The 23,164-nt window shown below is 40.6% G+C and overlaps 2 protein-coding genes across 2 annotated transcripts; both read right to left on the bottom strand.

Annotated features, from left to right (window-relative positions):
• Positions 1-2,752: 2,752 nt before the first annotated feature.
• Positions 2,753-12,222, bottom strand: timm17a (translocase of inner mitochondrial membrane 17 homolog A (yeast)). Its single transcript, XM_050037241.1, has 6 exons — positions 12,075-12,222; positions 10,986-11,085; positions 9,863-9,926; positions 7,938-8,066; positions 6,681-6,791; positions 2,753-3,672 (listed from the first exon to the last, which is right to left on the bottom strand). Exons 1-6 carry the CDS (start codon positions 12,188-12,190, stop codon positions 3,596-3,598), a joined length of 597 nt encoding a protein of 198 aa, XP_049893198.1. The 5' UTR covers positions 12,191-12,222; the 3' UTR covers positions 2,753-3,595.
• A 4,102-nt stretch (positions 12,223-16,324) lies between these two features.
• On the bottom strand, positions 16,325-21,906 carry lmod1b (leiomodin 1b (smooth muscle)). Its single transcript, XM_050037218.1, has 3 exons — positions 21,340-21,906; positions 17,008-18,738; positions 16,325-16,934 (listed from the first exon to the last, which is right to left on the bottom strand). Exons 1-3 carry the CDS (start codon positions 21,625-21,627, stop codon positions 16,908-16,910), a joined length of 2,046 nt encoding a protein of 681 aa, XP_049893175.1. The 5' UTR covers positions 21,628-21,906; the 3' UTR covers positions 16,325-16,907.
• Positions 21,907-23,164: the final 1,258 nt, after the last annotated feature.

Genomic DNA, 23,164 nt, shown 5'->3' with positions numbered 1-23,164 from the left:
TCACAGTTAGCTTGGTTAAAGAGAAAGAAGGAAATGTGGATAAATAGAAGAATAAAAATCAAATAAAAAAAGGTAAATAACAAATTCAAAATAAATGAAAAAAAAAATATGATTAAAATAAATAAAAATAAAATTAAAAAATGGTTAATAATAAATTCAGAGGGAGTACATTCTTAAAATATATATACAAATAAATAACATAAATAAATAAAAAGAATAAAGGGGGGCGGGGGGTTAGTCCAAGGACAGGGTTGGTAAGGAATTAAAGTAGTGGACACACCCTTTAGAACATTTTCCTCGAAAATAGGTTAAAATTAGAGCTGAAAACATTAGTCTTTTAATCAAATAGTTGATTGACAAAAAATTAATCGACTTTAATAATCAACTTATTGTTTAAGTAGAGTTATTAAGTGTCAGGCTTAAGCTCCAGCTTCAAAAATCTGATTATTTAGTCCTCTGTGATAGCATACTAAACTATTTGGGGTAAGCTATTCTAATATGTCAAATGACTTAAATTCTTTGGGGCAAGTTAAAATAAGGTCTCAAGACAAGTCTTAAGCAAATTTCAAGTCAATTCAAAGTCTTCATATGAGGTCTCTGAATACTGATCATTAAAATGACAAACATTTTCCTTTCAAAGCTGTTAGTAGTGTTTATCATAGACCTGGCTGAGACCAGTGTTGAGGAGCAGTTGACTAGATGTAGTTCAATTACTTGTGTAACTACGGTCTGCAGTGTTTGGCTGTCAGTTTAACTACATTCAAATCTCAGTAGCTTGATTACTGATTAACTACTGCGGGTCATGTAGTAAACTTGAAGCTACACGTTCATACTACTCTCATGATGTTTTTTGCCATACAACATGGCACAAGATCACTCACCTGCCATTTGACTAACATCAGCTCTGATTTGCAACCAACATGTCTGCACTCTAATACTAGGAGTTTCCCTACAAGTGTAGTGTGTTTCTGCTTCCACCCCTGCAGCTGCTCCCTGTCGTCTCCTTAAAACGCATCCTCAGGCTGCCTCAGGGAGGACTGCCTGCCCTCGTCCCTAAATCACACACACCTACAGTTTACTCAGAGTCAGTGTCAGTTGTACCTGTGTGTAACAATCTGACACTCCAGACTCAGATAGTGATCATTTCCCATAATGCAGTCTGGACATAGTTGAACTACATGTTGAAAATAGTTTTACTTTGACAAGCTGAACAATTCTGAGCATAGTTAAGATGTAATTTAACTACTACTCATTATGAAGGACCTAGTAGTTTGGTAAACCACAGTTTTAAAGTAGATTCTCCAACACTGCCTGAGACCAAGTCCTTTAAATTCAGCAACTGGTCGATTAATCAACCAATCTATCAATGGAAGATTAAATAGCAGCAGTTTTTTTGATTCAATAAAGTTACTTTTAAAGTAAAATAGCTGGGTTCAGTTTCTCAAATGTGAATATTTCCTGGTCTTCTAAACTTTCTGTGACAGCATTATGAATATTTTTGGGCTTTGGAGAGTTGGTCTGCCCAAACAAGGACTTTAAAATATGTCAATATGGTTGTCTGTTGAAATTGTGACGTTTTCCTTCATTTTTTTCAACATTTTATAGATTAAATGATTCATTATCTTTTATTTAACCTTTATTTAACCAGGAAGCCCCATTGAGATTATGAGTAATGGGACAAATGCAACATATAATACAAAAATCCACAATAAAACAACAACTATTCAAACATAGTGGCCTCTCAAGAAACCCAAGCACATCTTCATCACCACATTCTTTATGATGCCCTTAAATTCATCGATAGATTTAAGTGCTTCTAATTTTAGGTTACTTGATTATTGAACAAAACAAGGGCGTGGTTTTGTTTCAGCAATGGGGGTGACACATGAAACAGGAGGTTTACGGATCCTTTGTCATCAAACACTTAATTTCTTGCATCCTGGTGACTTTAATGCACCAATTTGTGCTATTTCTGCATCAATATTTGTATATGTCTGTAATCTTTTCAAAATAAAAGTCTTCTGCTTCTTTCTTTTTTTATTTGGTGGGGGGAGGCAGTGCACGTTAAAAATATTGAGGAAGATGTGTCCTGTGTCCTGAAATCTTCACTTATGTGAGAAAATACTATCCATATTAATCGTTAAAATCTCTCAGTGGTTACTTGTCCTAGACCCAGTATCTAAGGTGTGTGTCATGTAGTGAGTCTTACTGTCTTTATTCTGTATTGTTCTGGATCTCTTTTTCTAGTTGAAACTTGAGACTTACGCTTAACTGAAGTCTGAAGTGTAAAGCTTACATTAAATGAACAATCCCTGACCCCAAATGTCACACTGATGATGTTAAAGTTGCATCACCCGCTCCTTCCTCATCGCCTTATTCATCCAGCGTCCTTCACCTGTCACCTCACGGAGCGGGCTTCAAACCGATAACAGGTGTGTGTGTGTGACACCAACATACAAGAATGTGAGAGCAAAGTGCTCCCTTATGTGGCTCCTGTAAACACATCCTTAAAGAGTCAGTTGCACAATTCTGGCCGAGCAAAGACAGAGCAGTGTTGGTCTGTTTGTTTGAGAGGACTACCCTCTAGTGGGGAATGAGCCGTCCTGTCCAGACAACACTGATTATAGGCGACTGTGGCACCAGTACAGTACACTGTAAGACTTTGATGTACACTCACCCATGATTTGCACTCCTCACGAGCCAAAGCAGAAATGATGTCATAAATGTATTTATAAGACTACGACAGACACACTTAACAACTTATTTGTTTTATTGTACCATAGAATAATCTATCATACAGATTTCATACAGTATGCATCCATCCCTTGCTTGAGTTCCTCCATTCGTTTGTACTGCCTAGGCCATCCTTTGTCATTAGCAGCCTTTACTACACCTTTGTGTTGAATGTCAAAGCACTGTCACATACAATAGAACAATATGGTACACGTCTTTACAATCTAAAATAAATAAATCACTTTAAAACAAACCAATATCCCAGGAATAGCATCGTATCTGAATGGTGTTTGCCTTCATAACTCTACTAAAATCAAATAAAAAAATGCTGGCAGGATGTCAGCGGCCAGCACAAGCAGGTCGTTTAAGGCAAATAAAGACTAAGTGAACACAAGCAGGAAGCTTTTACTGTATATACACATAAGTATGCTTATATATTATTCATGATGTTCCACGTGTGACATGTTTTTGCTAGATTCAACACTATCCAGAGCTCCTCAGTCTTGCCCTCGCGCTCGTTGGGCCACATGCAGTGAACACTGAAGAAAACAGATAAACACACCTCGTCCCCACAAACCATCGAACAACAAATCTCACCACGTCTGTATTTAACCAGTGTACGGTGACACAGATGCACATGACAAGGCTGAGAATGGCAAAAGGCAGATCTGTACATGGCTTGTGAAAGAAGGGAAAATGAAGATGTATTTTGTCCTTCGGTTCTCTGACACGGTCCATAAAGTTGGGTGCGGTTGGTATTGTTTGATGTGTGGTATTTTACATCTCCATTTCTTCTTTGTAACTTCAGAAAGGAATTCAAAAAGGCCTAGTGGATGAGATGTGTCGGGTGGGGGGGGTCCTCTCACTGGTATTGTCGGTAGTCTCCAAAGGAAGGGGTGGGCATGGGAGCAGGGGCGGGTTCCTCTGCAAACTGAGGTCCTGGAGAGAAAGGGGAAATGACAGTGAGATGATGGTAAATCAGACTTCTAACAGCTGTTAACTAAGTGGGCAATGCCCTAAAATATGACATTTACACCTGAGCTTTGCCCAAACTCTACATTAGATACTTATTTTGGACAAATTTTTAGTATGTCAAGTAGAACAGCAACTATAATATGTTTAAATATAAAAAAAAAACCTGAAAACGTCCGTCACAATTCCCAAAAGGCCCAAGATGACTTATTTATATTGTTTGTTTTGTCCAACCACCAACCTAAAATTCAAATATATTCAGCCTGCAATCACAGCAAATGGAAAATCCACACTGAAAGCATCGTTTAGACAGTTTCGCCTCCATTTTATTAAATGCATAAATCCACATTCCTCATTTAGTGAAACATAGTCTGCATAGACAACTGATTAAATAACACAAATATCCCACTGTATATGTGTTTTATGTGTATATGTTTTGAACTTCTTAACAGCATAAACATTGTATGACCGAGGCTCCTAGTCTATCTGTGAACTAGCCTGTTTCACTACAGGCAGATTCCCCTCACCCAATAAGGTGAAAGGGAAATAAAATCAACAAATCAATGCATAAAATCGCTGCTGATTTCTTCCCATGGAGCCAACATGAAAACTATTTTGGTTCGGTAAATTTCTGCTGTCAGTCAGCATGGTGAAGGCAGGTCAACGCTGTCTACGCAGCTCCCCAGAAACTGCTGCTGACAGACTGCTGAGACATTAAATAATTAGTCAGTGTGGACTGGATGAGAAAACGCTTACACACCACTCACATCTTGCTTCCAAAGGGCAAAGCAAATATTCCCATTTTTAAAGCTAGAACCCATTCATTTTTGCCTAATCGTTTGGCTGAAAATATGACTTATCTATTAGTCAATAATTAGACTTGCTGCAGATGATTTTTTGCTGATGAATCAATTCTGACAAAATTGAGTACACTCAACAAGGTTTAAGCTAGACTTTTTTTTGGGCAGTGTTGCGGTTAATATTCCAGAATTCCAACTAACCACTAGATAAATGTTTTAAATAGCCATTTAAAAGCCTACATTTAAACGGCAATAAAGCACTTCAAATAAATAACTTGAAAATAGGCTAAATGAAGAGGCGGCCTATAAAACACAGTGACTAATCACAAATTCAGTGGCAGAGGCGGAATAGAGGAAAAGGACTCTGGGTGGCAAGTGTCACCATAAATCACCAAGCCTGCTATCCACCATCTGGCTTGTCGTGGTGGAGTGAAGCGAATCTCTAGGTCTTACTGGAGAACTTGATCCATCATGCCATCACCTAACTACATTGAAACACACTACAAATAAGATGGTGACCACCTTGGATGTGACGTTCGCTCTGAAGAGGGTTGAGATGCATTCTGTACATTTTCAGTGTATCAACTAGGGTTGGGTACCGTTCATAATTGAACCAATACGGTACCGGTACCGGTATCTGGAATTCGGTACCGGTACCAAACGGTACCTTATTTCGGTACTTTTTAAAGTCTAAACTTCTGAGTTTCAACATTTTATTGAGAACATTTAGGAACAGTGCTGCATGTTAACTTTTGTCTGCAAATTTTTTTTGTCGCCATTGTTGCTGAGTCTGAGGTGCGAGTCACGCGCTCCCGCTCCGCCTCCGCCTCAGGTACCGAAATTTGGCACCGATTCATTTTAAGTGAATCAGTACTCGGTAGTACCGACGTGAATCGGTACCAAGTACAAAAAGTACCGAGTTTCGGTACCCAACCCTAGTATCAACAGATCGTCCATAATCAAAATCTTAAAATCTGGCCTGCACAATATAACTTCATATCCAAGTTCTCTTGGCAACATATCTTATACATTACACAATATTCGGCTATTTAATACGCTAGTAATGAATGTATTTATTTATTTGGCTCATTTCCCACTAGACAATTTGCCCGTGGATGTTTTCATCTGCCGGACAACTACACGATACCGGCCAAAAGCTTGCATATACCGGCTAACATAAACCCTGATACTCAAAGAAGTTGGCATGCATGCTAAAACACTTGGTTTTTGAGTATGATGTGTATGTAAACTATTATCCCAATAAACAGAACACCATAGAAATGGTAGGCCTGCTCATGGCTGAAAAAAATAAATAAATACAAAAACAAAAGGTAGATTTGAGCTCATCCGAAAACAATTTTTTTTTTTAGTCTTTGGAAAAACATTTGTCTCACTGAACGATGGTTTATTGTATACTAACTGTAAAAACAACATACTATTAAAATTAGTGTATCATAAATGCTGCATATTACATTACTGAAACAAATTATTTGAATTGAACAAACCTTTTAAACAGCCGACATTTGTCTTGTTACAGCAGGAAAACAGGGATATAACTAATAATATTAACAATGCTTCAGCTGTGTGTCCTTAACATAACATACTCATTAATGTTACTGATTACACCTGTGCTTTCCCTACTATGACATTTCATAGTACTGTCTTGTTTTACTATATAAAAGATGTTCTCTGTGTAAGGAAATATCTACAATGAAATGTTTTCTGAAAACGTTTTAAAACCCATCACTGGTTAAACTGAAAATAAAAGCGAAAAATGAGACGTTTACCATTAAACGAAAAAATATACATAATTTATCGCACACCTATTACCCCTGGCATTCATATTTCATGTTAAAGGATATATTGGGGCTGGGTGCTGTTTTTTGTTGTAAAGCATGGTTATAGGTGGAGAGGTGACGAAACTGTGTGCAGTGTAAGTCAACAAAGACAAATGTGTCAGGCACAGGGCAACCAGAAGTGAAATTGCTGTCATGGTCGGTATATTTTCTTTGCCACAGCAGATGTAATCTTTCGCAACTGTGAAGGCATTTATACCTGGCTGACTTATGACATACAGAATCATCACACTGTTTTCTCTGTCTATGTATTATCCTTTATGTCTCTATCGGTCATTCAATGAAACAAACCACCAATATCTGAAGAAGTATTACTCACCAGTTGGGAACTGTGAAGAGGCAAACCTAGTGAGCAAGATTCCAGCGCCCTCTATCAATGCCAGCAGGATACCTCCCATGGCTGCAGAGCCTACCATAGCTACTGGTCCATCTACAGAGGAACAGAGTGTGTTAATGCATCACAAGCACACAGTACATTAGTCTTCATATTTCACATAAGAAGTAGATTAAACAGGGAAGCCTAGATGCTACTGTATGTCAGAGGTCGACCACTGTTTCACCACTTTGTTTTTAAACATAAAAAAGTTTGCGAAACAGTGAAAAATGTCCATGGTGTTTATGATGCTAACATAACTTTAGGCCCTGCACACCCATACAGGTGTTTCACTTATGCTAAATAAATCTGTGCAAAGGTTTAAGCTAAGTGGAGCCGTGCTGGGGATCCCACAAGTCCATGTAACCCCAGTAAGCACAGTAAAATGAACAGGACATTGAAAAAAAGTCAAACAAGCCTGATCTGTACACATTCACACAGTCCTAAGGAGGAGCCTTTATCAGGCAATAAATTGATAACACCTGTGTGAGTGGACAAGAGGTATGTGAGGTCTTCTTAAAACTTGATTAAAATGACCAAATGTGGACAGTCTCAGTACTTGACAACTCCGCTTCCTCTCATTCAGTGAGGTTTATCTGCTTATTTTCAGTTTAAATACAGCAAATAAGCCAAGCTCAAACAATTTCAATAACTCTTTAGTCAAAGATGCCAATCAGGCTCTTGTCAAGTTGTGACACCTTTACTGAAGCTCATCTAAAAATGTTTACAGAAAGAAACCAGATTGTCACAGAGACCATAGGTTGACATTAGAGTCTCTTATGAACAATGTGACTGCAGTCCAGTTTGAGGACTAATAAAAGATATGTTGCGACATGCATTGATGTCACCGACGTCTTACTTTCCAAAGTAAGAAATTCTCTGATCCTTATATTGGAGCTTTATTAACACGGCACACAACCAGGTTTAAGCTTTAACTTCCTCTGTTGGTGCTGGACAAGTCACAGTGCCTCTCTGAAAAACTGACTTTCACTTGATGTACTGTTGCAAAACAATGTTGGTGCTCTAAAAGCATGCCAAGCAAACACATATCCCAAAAGACACTCTTACTAATGTCTCTTAGCACCCTGGGTTTACTTTTAAACTCTGTTCAGGGTACAACAGCAACACACCGTTTGCTTTTTGTCTGAGGCATGTATGTGCTCTATTGACAGTTAACTGCCAGCTTCTTCTAGGGTTACTCACTTCTTGCAGCCAGGATAGCTCCTGTCATGGCCCCGCTTGTAATTGAGTTCCAGGGATCCTCCTTCCCTCGTACTTTTACTAAACCACAGTCAATCATGGAGAAGAGGCCTCCCCATACTGCAAAGCTTCCTGCAAGCACAAAACATTTAGATTAGTTCAACAAGAAACAGTTCAGAGCGGAGTCCTGCACAGGTCCATTTTTGAAAACCTGCAACCCTCCATACCCGTAAGGATCAGTACCAGAACCAACTCATTAACTGTCATTATGTCTTAGTCAGAGCAACATTGCTGCAGTTATTCTTTGTAAAGACGTTGGGTTTTTCCACGAGGTATATAAAGATGTCAGACCACTGTGACTTTTAGTTAAATCATTGATCCAGTGACCCATCAATTAGGAAACTTTACCCCATTGCTCAGAGTTAATTTGTTAGTGTAAGACCATAGACGCATTGCCATCTCTGTAACTATTAATGAAAGACAAAAAGCCAAATCCATGTTTAACAGATGTGAGTTTTTACAGTTTCTTTTGATGATGAATTATGTTTCACCACGTAAATAACTCAGTTCATATAAGCCTAACACACTGACACGCTCTACTGAGCATCCAGCAGTGATCATAGCCTAAATATCGAGATTCTAATTAACTGACGACAAAACTTTTTTAGTTTACTACAGCAGGCAGATCACAAACCCATGCATGTGAACACGACTCATTGCAATCAGCTGAGTAATATAAACACTATAAATAGAGCTTTTAACGTGTTATTTGGTGCTCACACTGACACCACTACGATGCCTTTCTGCCATCAGTTCGGCTCCGCCCACAAAACTGTTTACAAATGCAAAAAGAGTATATTACAAATCCGGCAGAAGAAAAGAACTCTCTTTCACTGGCTGCGCTCGACACCAGGATGGTGAAAACATTCTGCTCAATCACTGCTGGGTTAGGAAAAATTTTAGCATGCTCCTTCCACCACCATAAATCTCAAAAGGATCCTCCTTATCATCGAGCAGCAAAGTTTCATCATCGGAGGCCTTCACGTTGGTGACAAATGTGATGACAGGGTCAAAGGTGTCACAAAGACCTGTGTCACTGACTTTCAAAATAAAAAGGAATTGTAGCTTTATAATAGTTATTTAGATGTCAAATTATTACACATATAGCCTACTGCACAGTTTTGTGATGTGTTTTATTCTGAAAAATAAAAAATATATACGCCAACGTGTAGTTCATTTTTACCTGTGCCCGTGCCCGTGAATACATATACCCGCAGGTACGCAACCCAGTGCCAGACTCTGATTCCGACATGCTTTGCACTTTGTTAGGCTAGTTTGCCACCACTGGAAGTTATACTTATACACTATACTTATTCTACCAGAGAGTGAGCTACAGCCTGTGGCTGTGGCTAAACTGACTTATCACAGGAGTACAACTGCTACACACTGACACTTAAAGTGAAAGGGCTTTATCAGGACGGGAGCATGGCAACACTGTCCTCTTTACTTTTCGTCCCCATCCAGGCATGACATATTAGGATTATCAACACGTGGAACATGTATCAGTTAGTAGCAGTTATTTAAACTTAATGCACCACAGCTAACGTTACACCATGTGTCACCTAACATTATTATTCAGCCGTTTTATATTTTCTGTTTACTTTAACAGTCAAACATGAGTGAGAAAATGGCTTAAAGTAACGTTACAAACTGTTGCTATGGTTAGATTAATCGACTAAAGGAAAAAATAATCATTAGGTGCAGCCCTTATCAACATGATCAATCAACACCAAGCTGACTATAGGCCCTGTTCTTTGCAAAGGAGAACAGAGTACCCTTTCCAACCAACAGTGAGTGAGTTTTTTATATCAAAAACAGAGCATCTACCTTTCAGGCAGATAATGTTGATATTTAGCAGTCACTCTTACCTCCAAGCTGTGGTGCTCTGGTCTTGATGGCAGTCAAGCTACCTCTCATTCTGTGGCTCATTCCCTGTTAAAGACAGTGACACCAAACGCAGGTCAATGGACATTCTTTGTCAACCCAAGGTACCTACTTTCTTGATGAATGCCAAAATTGCAGAGTATGACAATGTCAAACATGGAAATATTTTATCGTGTCACTGAAATTACTGAGAAGATTCCTAAGTAGTAGAGTTTAGACAAGTGTGCCATGCCAGAAAAAAAAAGATAACATTTACATGGTATAGTGTATAGTCCAATTTTATCTGTGTTAAAAAGCAATGTTTCTGTTTAAGACAAACACTGACTGTGGTGAAATAATGTTATGTGTGCGCATGTATGTGCATCGGTGGGGAGGGACTGTAACAACCACAGAAAGCATGTGAATTGAAATCACTGGTAGAAGCCACTGCTGTTTAGGCTTGTCTATGCATTATTCCAATTTATGCCCCAAGATGGTAGATATGTGTGGTACTTAATAATACCCTCATCTATGATCTTTGAGCTCATTGTCCAGCAGGAAACACAGTCTTAGTCTTAGTTTTTTTTTTAATGCCAGTGATTCAATTAAATTTTACTTTACTGCTATTGTTGATTTGTTTTCTGTTTTAACATTAACCCATTTAACATTAAGTTTCCACTTTTGGGGGGAATACAGAGCATACACAGTCGTCACTTGTCATTGGTACCAAACCAATTATTTTTCATAATTTTTGCTTCATGACTGTTTGCAGTACTTTTTTTGCATATTGTATTTTCTGTAATATGTTTTATTGCAGAAAATAAAATAGGCAAATTGCTGGTATGTGAAAACCAACTTGACAACAGACCTGTTTCTGATTTCGGATTCTGGTGTAAATCTTATCATACAATGAAGCTGTTGGTGGTGAAAAAAAAGAATGACATCTCTACAGAGAATTTCAATCAGTAATCTGACAATGACATAGTGTATGCTCTAAACCGGTTGCAAACAAGTCCCATGTTGCATGTAGTATGATTTGTATAAGGATGTCATGATTGTCTGATTTTTATATTATCTGACTGAGGCCAAACAGCAAGGAACACTGTCAAGCTACATGAGAGAACTTACTGAGGGTGCATTTCTGAAGCCTTTTACTGCCTGAAATATTCCTCCACCTATAGCGCCCATGGTGAAGGCTCCTCCACAGTCGTCCACGATCCTCCAGGGGCTGAAAAGCACAAGGCTGCTATTAGCAAGGGTCATTGTCAAATAAAGTACATAGTGTGCATGAAGGTTGCACGGACACGTGCCAGTATCATGACCTCTGATAGCAGGTTTAGCCTTGATATACCCTACAAGTACAGACTGGAGGCCAAGCGTGCTTGTAGAGCGACAAGCACTCTGTTACTGTTGTTGTAACGAGAGTAAAATACGGATAGTCTTAACATTTCTATCTTGAAAACTGCATTTTTTTCTTTTGTTATAGCTAGTTGTTACATTAAAACTGCGAGCTGGGTAAAAGCAGTGAAGAGATTAATGTCTAGATAATGCTTGTATTGCCTGGTTATTACAGGATGTATCACCTGATCAGGGACAGTCACACAGCATGATAACAGACCATGACATAAACGTGTCACTAATGCTAACCACTGGTAAAACAAGTCATCTTTAACGCCACATCGACACTATTAATTCCAGTCACTAGGTTACCAGATAAATTGGTTTGGTCTTGACTCAAGGTACCCTTCTCTAGCTGTTGTGCAATCCCCAGGCTGCCCCCAACTGATAACATTAGCACACAGGTGGCTAACCTAGCTAGCTTTCCGATATACTAAAACATCCGTAACTGATGCTACAGGGATAAAACTGGCACAGCGACTCTTGGTATTCACTGCAGGTCATTTATCACCTTGTTCACCGAGTGACAGGAGTCAGTGAACTGAATGTGCTGACAAACGGGCGAGTAAACCGACAAGGTCACTAACAACGTGATTTAGCAACGACGCTCTGATGCTAGCACACACCGCTACTACAGATCTATGTAAAGTTAGCATCTATGCTAACGCTGGGTAACTAGCCGGCTTTGAGATATCTGGGGTGATATGACGAGTTGTACCATAAAAAGAATTACACACACTTAAAGTGGTAGTTGATAGAAAGAGATGACTTAGTAAAACAGAAGGTAAAAAATATATTTTAGCCGGTTATAAGACTCACCATGGCTCTCTGGCATATTCCTCCATCTTGTTCTTTCGCTGTTCCCTCGGACGCACGTGACGCTGTCGACAAGATGACGTAACGGCACAACGTGACATCCTGAAGAAACATTTCATGTACTCAAGCAATTCGCCACCTGCATGCAAAATAGGTTAGCTTGAGGGAATGGGACGCTAGGTTATTATACATATTATTATCTGGCAGAGGAATCAACAAATTGTCTTGTTGTTTTGGTATACTTTGAGTTTTAGCATTAAAAAGACAGCTTTCTGGGGAGCTCAGGGACCCTGGACCCTGGACCCTGTTTGTTTATGCGTAAACATCAGTGGTTCCCTACTGACAGTTGACCCTGGGGGTCCAGTATCAACGTAACCAAACCCTCAGTAGGCCTAGTGCATGAGAGGGAGGCACGCTTTGCAGCCATTTAAGCCACAGTTCAACAAGCAACAAAGCACTTTTTAATAAGTGCCTTACAGGAGGAGAAAAGAGAAGGGGGCATGCATAGACAGAGTATGATCACATCACGCTGATTTAAGCCTCTCTACATTGGCTCCATGTTTGTTTTAGGATTGACTTTAAAATATTATTGATAACTTTTTAAGGCTCTTCATGGCTCCAGATTACTTTTCAGACCTTTAAGTCTCTTATGAACCTTTGCATAGTTTGAGATCATCGGGCAAAGGTCTTCTGCTTGTCACAGAGTCCAGGCTAATGACTAAAGGGGACAGAGCTTTTGCAACCGGGGCCCTGATGCCCTGGAATGACCTGCCTGAGGATATAAAGTTGTCTGAGTCACTGACTTTGTTCAAGTCTCTCCTGAAAATGTATTTCTATCGGAAAGCATATCTGGACTTTATCTGATCTGTCTGTCTATTTTATTGCTATCTTATTTATTTTATTTCCCATTTATTATCTCGGGCCTTCTTTATTTTATCTTTGACTTTGGTTTAATTTTATGACACTTTAGTTTGTTTCAATCTCCTTGTGTTTTAAATGTGTTTAGTTTTATTGTACAGCACTTTGTAACTGTGCTTTGTTTATTAGTATTAGTATTATTATTATTATATAAGATGATACATGTAATTTAAAGTTATGGAAACAAAAAAAAGAAAAGAAAAGAAACAAGTTTTTTTGGAAGCTTTTTAAAAGTGTGCATTAATTTGGCCTCTGTGGGCCCTCACAGGAGAACGTTCCAAAGTCAGGGATCAGCTATAGCAAAAAAAAATAGCAATAGTTATAATAATAGCAATAAAAAGCATAATATTTTGTGTGTGTGATAGATGAATGGCACATGGGAAAAAGCCAGGTATCTAAAGAAGGCTACTGCACAGGGGGTTTTACATTTTGGGCTACAAATACAACAGCATCACACTGATCGGATAAAATTTCCTTTAGAATAGACATAAAACAACAGGAAAAAAAATACAAATACACAGCAATAAAGACTAAATTATTAGAAGAATTCAGATCTTTTAGTAAAAATAGCATAAGTGTAAAAATACTCGGTTAAAAGTAAAAGCATCACTATTTACTAAAGTAACAGAGGTAAAAGTACTCATTATGTCGAACAGACCATATTGGAATATTGGACTGGACTGTGTTCATCACTTTAACGTTCCAGCTGCTAAAGGTGGGTCTAATTTATTGTCGAATAAATATAGTGGAGTAAATAGTACAACCCCACAGGTTTATTTTAAGGCCACCAGTTAGAATTATCACTCCACCAATGAGGTCATGTTTTCTGCGCCATGTGTGCGTTTGTCTGTTTGTCAGGATTGTGGAAATACTGCTGTCCTAATTTTTATTAAACTTGGTGGAAGGGTGAAGCATGGGTCAAGGAGAAACCCATTTCCTGTTGGAGTGAATCTGAATTACTTGGTGGATACACACATTATTTTACATTGTGAGATAGGTGAAGGTGTATGCTCTCTGAGAGCTCTTCTAGTTTCAGCTTTGTTTGTGGAAAATGTTTTGTCCATCATTTTGGCATGGAGGATGGGTCTAAACACTACAATACCCACGAACCCTGGCCACTGTTGGCATGGAGACGAGGCCTGTCAGAGGCACGGTAGTGAATCCAGAACACTTTGTCATCACAACTGAGAACAGAGCATAGCACCATAACTTTATTACGTGATCTTGGTTCCTGCATCGAAATCTTGTTTTATTGCTTTACCATATTAGCTGATACAGCACAGCATATTGTTTAAATCAGACTGACAAGGCAAACCTGGGCAGAGGGGAGGAATAGGGGCCCATCAGCTCATTTTTGCCCTGGGGCCCCCGAGCTGGTTAATTCGGCCGTGCTACAGAAAGGAAGGAACCTTAAGGTACCTGATGTGAATAAATGCATCAGTGAATGCTCACTGAGTTACTTTCTGCATACAAACGATCGACCGAGTTGTCCTCAGATCCCCTCTGTTGGCGCAGAACAACCCGTAATCTCAACATTTTCATTCCTTCCCCTCTTTTTCCTCCAGCTGAGATCAGTGCCGCTGGTCAGGGGAGCAGCTACAGCCGAGAGACAGACCGCTGGCCTGCAGCCCATTATTAGGAACGAGAAAGGAATGAATTGCAGAGCGAGCTTTCATTGAGAAATGACCAAATATAGGCATTTCATGGATGCAGAGGCCGAGGCAGGGAGATGGAGACGTAAACTGGCCTGCTGCTGCTGCTGTTCTCCTTTTCTCCTCTGTACACCAGGGATGATGACTGCCTCACCAGCTGGAGGGTTGACAGGCTACACAAGCTCCCACTGTGTCGCTGTAGATTTAAATACAATATGTAAGGAAATTTTCTTGAGTCCTGGTTGCAGAAGCGCAAGCATGTAAGAAGCGCTTCTTCATATCAAGATGTCAGGATTCACATTAAGTGTTACAAGAGTCCTTTAAAGGAATACTTCACCCACAAAATGACCATTTGTATATCAGTATGTCACACCGTGTTATCTTGAATTCATTAGAAAGACTGTTTTCTCGCATGCCTCAATGGAAAACATAGATATTGAATTACTGATTGATTGGGGACAGCATTTAACAGCAAAACTATATCAAAACATGAGTTTACAAACTTTCACACAACTCGTGCAGTATAATCCAAGTCTCATTTATTCAGTCGTATACTCAGACTCTAATACAAAGGTTTATTTTAGTGAAAATGCATGTGTTTGGTAAGTACCGAGCATAAGACTGGATAAATGAGACTTGGATTATACTGCACAACTTGTGTAAGAGTTTGCATACAGATGTTCTGATATAGTTTTGCTGTTGTTAAATGTAGTCCCCAATCGATCGGTAAATCAATATGTTTGCAATTTTCCATGGAGGCAAGCCAGTTTCCGTCAAAACTTTGAGGTAACACAGCATGCCTGAATGATTTGGTCATTTTGTGGGTGAAGTATTCCTTTAAATCTTGTATTTACGCTGCAGGTTAGTTGTTGGCTGTGGCTAAATATCTATATATGGCTCTGTGTACATGTACTGTGCGTATCTTCTTAGCAACAGCTCGATCTAAAGTGGAGTGTACACAGTGAAAATGGAAATACCACAGTCTATTATTAACGGTGAACGATCTCATTCAGACTATAAACCAACTGAAATGAATGGAAGCTCATTATATATTACATACCTTGATTTATCATACTGAAAAATATCGCAAAAGTCACTTTACATGTATAGTACATATTCTCCTTAATGATATCAGCCAGGCATAACATTACACTTGTGACGTGTCATTGCAAACATACCAGAATCTTTTATTGAAGACATACAGGCTCTGTAAGAAAGGCACGTGTAATCAGATATGACAGAGAATCCTTCAGTGCACATACGAGTGCCCCTCGTGATTTTTCTTGTTCATCACATTGGACTCCTTTAGAAATGACATTCACTTCAAAATATGGCATAAATCAACAGGAGGGTTGATACAAGCCAGTAATGGTTTTTAACAAATCCCCTTAAGGTTAAGACGTGTGGATGTATTACATTACAAGTTATGTAAGGTATCCAAACACGCAGGCTAGAATGATTCTGTACACAATATAACATCAGATACTGAAGGACAGCCGTTTGCACTTCCTGATAAAAATGCATTATGTAATTATTTCCATGCGAAGACTCTTTCGTCATGCACCAGGATTCCACTGGGCCGCTTTCCAATCCATTAAACCCTGCCTGAGATGTCTTGAGATTTGGCAATGAGACACACAATCAAAGACCACCTTGACCTTTTTTTTTTCTCTTACCCAGATGTTTGTTTGTTTTTAAGTCAGGCCGCCATGTTTGTTAATTCCCTGATATTTCCGCCATTTCAGAATTCCCAGTTTGAGCAGATTTACAAGTATAAGGTGGATTCCCTCTCCACAAATAAATAAATGGTCAAATTAATGTCCACTATATCACTGATAAACTTTTTTTTGTATATTAGAGTTTTATAAAGAGTTATTTGAATATCTTCTTATTAATAAGCTCACACTCCCACCACGCTCACATTCAGATGCATACACGACATGTTATATGATCGGCTTCATGTTATCTAGTGCAAAAAGCGTCAATATGTACTGAAGACAAACAATCACAAAACTCATGGCACTCTCCGCGGTCGGCTAATAGAGAGCCCCGCATCACTCATTCTCCACAGAGTCCTTTTGGTCCAGTGTTTGAGGGGAGAACTCATAGTGAGGGCTAGTCATCCAACCGGTCTCATGTTTCACTTTCTCCGTCCGTCCCACAGCGCAGTTCTCCGACTGCATCCGAGGGACAGTTTGTCTCCTTGACAACCTGTGGTGAAATGTCCCTTTGTCTTCTTTATCACGTCATATTCCAACAGGAAAATTTACTGCAACCACTTTGGCACCGGCACCTGCGTGAAAAGTAAAAGTATGTGAGGATATGTATTGGGTGAGCAAACCGATACGTAAAACAATCTTACGTACCTTCTTGAGTTGTTTCTTGTCGCTTCCTCTGATCGAGGCAAGCAGTTGGTCCCTTGAGTTCTTACTACCGGCTGGGCCTTTCCCATCCAGCTTCCTCTGCGACACCGGGGTCAGAGAGTTCTTCAGGGCGTCTACATCCAGCATGGGAGGCGGAGGAGGTGGAGGTCCACCCCCAGGAGGAGGCGGAGGTGGTGGTGGACCTCCAGCTCCTCTTTTAGGCGTCAGCTTTGGTGATGGCATAGGTGATGGTATGGGGGAAGGTTTAGGGGAAGCTTTGGGCGAGCCTCTGAGAGATCCTCCGCCACCCACTTTGGGTACCTCCAGCGTCTCCTTCTTCTCCCCATTGGCCTGGGCCAGCTTCTGCTCCTGCAGGCGCTTCTGCCTCTGTCGGTCCATGTTGCGACTCAGTATGTTCGTCGTAGTCATCCTGGGTCCGGCTAACTCAAAGTGGTAGCCCAGTTTGAGCAGGGTTGTGTTCTCTTTCAGGATCTTGGTCATTTCCATCTCCGTCTTCCCGCCGCAGATGTGACGTTGGTTTTGAAAGCGAAGCTCAGTCAGTGTGGAGTTGTGTGGCAGCGCCTGGATCAGAGCCAGGATGCCTTTGCCAGTGAGATGGTTGGAGTCTATGTTGAGGCTAGTGAGAGTCTTGTTGTTGCGAAGCATGCCTGCGATAGCGTAAGCTACGTGGTCGTCCGCACGGCAGTTAGCCAAGGCAAACTTCTTAATGTTGGTGTTCTTGTGCAAAGCCTCCGCAAACTCTATGAGCGTTTTGATCTTGATGACCTCTGAGTTGTTGACGTTGAGCTCAGTGAGGGAAGGGTCGTTGCTGCGAACCTGCTCCATCAGCTCATCAAACATGCTTGAGTCTTCGTCCTCCTCCTCTTCCTCTTTCGCCTTGCTGTTTGGGGTGTTTTTGGCCACACAGTTGCCAAGTTTCTCAGTTTCCTCAGGTTTTTTAACTTTTCCTTTACTCTCCTCTTTTTCCTTTCTGTCCTCGACTTTCTTCTCCTTCTCCTTCACGTGGTCACTATGATTCACCAGCTCCTCTCTATCTGTTCTCTTCTCCGCTTTGTCGTGTTTCACCTGCACCTCACCCCTCACTGATGATTGTCGCTCAAGTTTGACATCAGGCTTTTTATCTTCAGCTTTTTTCTCCTCTGTTTTAGGCTTCTTCTCTTCAGATTTACTCTCCGGAGCCGGACTTTCTTGTGCCTTGCTCTGTTTCTCCAGCATCTTAGAGACAAGTCCTTGCGTCCTGAAACTCTCAGATTTTCTCTCCTTTTCCTTGCTCACATCCTTCTCTTGTTTTTCACGTAGCTTTGAGATAATGTCTTTGGTTTTGCCTTCATCTCTTCTCCTGCTGTCATCTTTCCTGTCTTTGCTGTCGTCCTTCTTTTCCTGTAACTTGGAGATCATATCCTTTGTTTTGCTGCCTGTGCTCTCTCTGTTTTCTCTTCTGTCTCTTATCTTATTGTCCTCAAGTTTCTCCTTGGTCTCCTCTTTCACGTCACTCTCTCTGTTCTCCTGCTTCCTGAATCTGCTTGAAAGCCGACTCCGCTCCTCTCTCGAACTTTCTGGACCTTTGCTGTGTCTGTCGGCCACCTTAGTATCTTTTTCATTTGAGACACTACCTTGTCTTCGTAATCCGACTGTCACGTCGTCGTTCCCCTCCTGGCTCAGGCCCATCTTCCTCAGGTATTCCTGCTTCCGGCTTTCCTTCTTAGTCTCACCCTGCAGGAGGACAAACATGAGGAGAATGATATGAAAAATTATATAAGCAACATGTCAGAAAGTAAAGTAGTTAAAGGGATAGTTTGGATTTTTTGAAGTGGGGTTGTATGGGGTACTTATCTATAGTTAGTGCATTACATGCAGTAGATGTCAGTTGGCACAACCCCAGTTTAGAGAAGCAGGCTGGATGCCAACACGGAAGCTAAGCAATGTACTGCAGTTGATGAGGTCAGCAATAAAACATATTTTAGCCTCCTAAAAAAGGTCCCACCTAAAAAAAATCTGTTCAAGTGTTTGCTAAATTGAGAATATTTTCGCCACATTACCTTTCTGTCAGACAGCCCATTTCAACAGAGGAAGCTTCAGTTCCCCATCTGGGATCTTGTCAAAGCCACCAGACTCCACTGACAAAAACAGTAATTTTAACTTGTTGAACACGGAGGCTCAAGCAAGAGAGCTCAAGAATTTCATGGTCTTGTTCACGAGTGAGGGTAGAATGGAGCGTGGGATGGATTGGCGGTTTGGTGCGTCTTCTGCAGTGATGCGGGCGCTGCGCTGGAGTGCCATGATGAAGATGGAGCTTAGCCGGAAGGCGAAGCTTTCAATTTACTGTTCCATCTACGTCCCAACCCTCACCTATGGTCATGAGCTCTGGGTAGTGACCGATAGAATGAGATCTTAGATACACCTGGCCGATATGAGCTTCATCCCAGAGGTGGCTGGGCTCAGCCTAAGAGATAGGGTAAGGAGCTCGGACATCTGGAGGGAGCTCAGAGTAGAGCCGCTGCTCCTTCTCGTTGAAAGGGGTCAGTGGAGTTGGTTTGGGCATCTGATCAGGATGCCTCTTGGGCGCCTCCCGCTGGAGGTGTTCCGGGCACATCCCACTGGTAGGAGGGCCCGGGGCAGACCCAGAACATGATGGAGGGATTATATATCTCATCTGGCCTGGGAACGCCTTGGGGTCCCCCTAGGAGGAGCTGGAGAGGGTTGCTGGGGGGAGGGACGTCTTGGGTGTTTTGCTTGGCCTGCTGCACCCGTGACCCGGCCCCGGATATGCAGATAAAAATGGATGGAAGGATGGATGGATGAACACAGAGCTGATGGTCTACCGCTGCTTCTATTCGTTAGTTAGTTTGTGTTATTGTGTGATTTTGGTGAATCTGAAATAATTATTTATATGCCAAAGTCACACAATAACACAAACAAAATAATTGTTCAAGGCAGCCGTAGACCAGCAGCTCCTGTGTTCAGCGATGGTAAATCACTGTTTTTCTGAATGGAGTCTGGCTTTGAAGACAGTGTTATAACAACTTAAGTTTTCTGTCAAAAATCGCTGTCTGATGAAAAATATTCTAAATATAGCAAGCACTTAAACTGATATTGATTTTTGCAGGTGGGACTTTTTTGAAGTGTCTAAAATTTGTTTAGTTGTTGATGTCTCCACAGCAGTACACTGCTGAGCTTCCATGTTGGACTCCAGTTTGTTTCTCCAAACTGGGGGCGTGCTGACCACCATCTACTGTATGTAATATATTGTCTATGAATAAGTACTCCAAACAACCCCACTTCAAAAAGTCTGATCTATCCCTTTAAATATATGTCAATACCAAAAACTGTTACAGACTGTATCAAATGATGTAGTGACCTAAACCAAAATAAATCACAGCAGGTACAGAGTAAGACCATTTCACAGAATTCAAATGCGTCTTTAAAGTCTCATAATAATTTATTGGCTAGAGAGTACAGAAGTTGTTCTTGCAGACGTACAGTATCTAATGCACGACATGTACCTTATGATATAACACCTAATACTGTATCCCTTACTGTCAAACAGCTCCTCGTCCATCTGCTCACTGTAAACACATACACTCCCCCTGACACTGTATGGCGTGTGTGTTTACAGTCAGCAAAAGGACAAGGAGCCATTTTTTATAGTGCAGGGATACATTTGCGGCGAGTCGCTTGCAAAGTGTTTGATTTGTGAGCCTCCATCTGTTTTGCCGTGTGAGGCCGTGGCCCTGGCAGATGTATCCTTAAAAGGCAGTGAGCGTAGGAGCAATCAACCAAGGAATTCCATCGGGCCGGGATTAAGAAGCTCCGCAGGGCCTCAGCTCCATCGACTGAAGTGTCTCTCCTTTAAACACACAAACTGCAAGAAACCTGGCTCCCTGACACTCAGACAAGGAGGGCTCTTTTATAGCATGTCACAGGAATAAAAGAAATGGTGTGGTGTGTTTCTGATGCTGCCTTCTCTGCTCGTGAGAAGATGATTGAGAATGTGAAATGTATGTAAGCAAGCCACAGAGGGGAAAACAATGTTTTTCCTGGCACAGAACGCTACACTATTTATGAGCTGATGGACTCAGGGTTCATGAGGTCCAGTTGGCGCTTTGCTTCAAGCAAATTGAAAAAGAGCACATGGAAGCTATCATTAGAATCCCCTGGGGACAGTGGATGTTACATAAGTCTTAAGTGCATTAATTGCTGTTTGATTTCATAAACTCGTCTAAATCACCCATCTTTAATAAAAACTGCTCAAAAAACAAACATCTTAAGAAAGTTAAGGGTCTTGTGCCACAAGATAAGGAATCTTTTACAAACCTCAAATGACTGTTCCCTCTCGCTGAGCCTCCCTTTACGGTCACTCTCTCGTCTGCTGTCCAGTTTAGCGTCCTGGACATTGTTGCTCGTAGGTGGCTGCGCAGCTTGGCTCTCCCCTGCGACAAGGATCTTCCCATCCTCTGGCTTGAGGTCTGGCACTTTCATCATGTCTTTCTCCAGCTCCTCCATCTCCTCAGGGGAGAGGGTGGACAGCAGGTTGTCCAGGTCTGGGTCCTCGCTGACCTGACGACCTGTACGGGTCAGGCCTCTCACCTTTCTCCTGGACATGGTTGCCTATAAAATCTTGGGAAAAGGCTACGCCCGTGGAGAAGAGCAGAGAAATATGGTTTCTTTGGAGGTGTTGGTACGGTTAATCCCTTTATTTCAAATCTGATTATTGTGTGATTTCTCTCTTATGGTGAGAAGTTGAGTATTCCCATAGGCCAAAGCTGATGTCCTGCTGTCCTGTCGCGTCCCGCTCACCAAAAAGCCACCAGAGGCATCAATCCTGGTGCAAAGAGGCTGGACTCTCAGTCCGCAAGCAAGGGGTACCAGTGATGAACTGCAAAAGCCTCGCATCATCAAAGTGGACTGTGAGGCTGGGACATTCTTGGAAATCCTGTGAAAGTGCATGTCCATATTTAGTTCAGGGTACACACTCCTTTAAAGGTAATGGGAAGGGCTGAAGTTTACAGAGATGCCAGAGCAGAGTTACACAGACTTCCTATTGCACAGTTTATGTTTATACAGATACCAGATCCTAATTTTGTGTTTAGTAATGAATCTAATTTTAACAGATTTTATGCCACAGTGAGACACGTCCGTGCTTCTTTTAGAAGCTTTTCTTATTTCCTAGTTCCTTAAATTAACACATTCCCAACATTTTTTGGAAAACAAAGCAATTTAAAACAGCTTTGTTTTTACAGGAGCTCCATGGAACACCAGCAGGTCAATGATTTAGGGGGAAGCAAATGATTTATGTGTCAATAAATATGTGGTGTGAAACACATGTTGGGATACTCTTGAGGCTGATCTACAATCTTCAATAAAGAACAATATCCTGCTGTTAAAGAGACCAAAATACATTAAAATTTTACAATAAATAATAATAATGATAATAACCATCATTATAAATAGTATAAAAATAAAATAAAAAACTTGAAAAAAATATATAAAGAAACTGAATTAGAAAAATAGATATAACAAATGCAAATAAAAATGGAAAAATATATAAATATTTTAAGTTATTTATTAAATATAATAAATTATTTATTTTCATATATATGAAAAATATATAAATACATGCAATGTAAGCATTAAAATACCAAATACTGACCTGGTGTGTACAGGCTGTGTAATTTTTCAATACATAAAAATGTAAAATGTACATATGTCAAAGTTGTATGGAAAACTGTACAATAAAATCTTATATATGATTGAATGAAATATATAAATGACAGTTTCATTAATCACAATATTTTTTGTGTTGTTGTATAAAGATGTGATGCCTCTTAAGCCGGCGAGCACTGTGAGGGTCATGTTTTTTGACTTCTCTAGTGCGTTCAACACCATACATCCAGCTCTACTGGGTGACAAGCTGACAGCAATGCAGGTGGATGCCCCAGTATGTGCGCTTGCAACGCTGTGTTAGACTGAGTGGTCAGCAATACCGGGGCCCCGCAGGGGACTGTCCTCTCTCCCTTCCTCTTCACCCTCTACACCACGGACTTCAGCTATTGCACTGAGACCTGCCATCTTCAGAAGTTTTCTGATGACTCTGCTATAGTTGGATGTATCAGCAAGGGTGATGAGGATGAGTACAGGG

The sequence above is a fragment of the Epinephelus moara genome, chromosome 24, assembly GCF_006386435.1.
Source record: "Epinephelus moara isolate mb chromosome 24, YSFRI_EMoa_1.0, whole genome shotgun sequence".
Lineage (NCBI taxonomy): Eukaryota > Metazoa > Chordata > Actinopteri > Perciformes > Serranidae > Epinephelus > Epinephelus moara.
The sequence above is the reverse complement of the archived record's forward strand: the minus strand, read 5'-3'. Positions and strand labels throughout refer to the sequence as shown.

Excerpts from the sequence above, each read along its gene's own strand:
- timm17a (XM_050037241.1), bottom strand. The coding sequence starts at position 12,190 with ATGAAATGTTTCTTCAGGATGTCACGTTGTGCCGTTACGTCATCTTGT. Across the intron at positions 8,067-9,862 it reads CAGAGCACCACAGCTTGGAG|GAAGCTTTGCAGTATGGGGA; the intron begins GTAAGAGTGACT and ends TTGTGCTTGCAG. Across the intron at positions 6,792-7,937 it reads AGCTATCCTGGCTGCAAGAA|ATGGACCAGTAGCTATGGTA; the intron begins GTGAGTAACCCT and ends GTTCCTCTGTAG.
- lmod1b (XM_050037218.1), bottom strand. The coding sequence starts at position 21,627 with ATGTCCAGGAGAAAGGTGAGAGGCCTGACCCGTACAGGTCGTCAGGTC. Across the intron at positions 18,739-21,339 it reads AGAGGGAACAGTCATTTGAG|GGTGAGACTAAGAAGGAAAG; the intron begins GTTTGTAAAAGA and ends GTCCTCCTGCAG. Across the intron at positions 16,935-17,007 it reads ACAAGAAACAACTCAAGAAG|GTGCCGGTGCCAAAGTGGTT; the intron begins GTACGTAAGATT and ends CTTTTCACGCAG.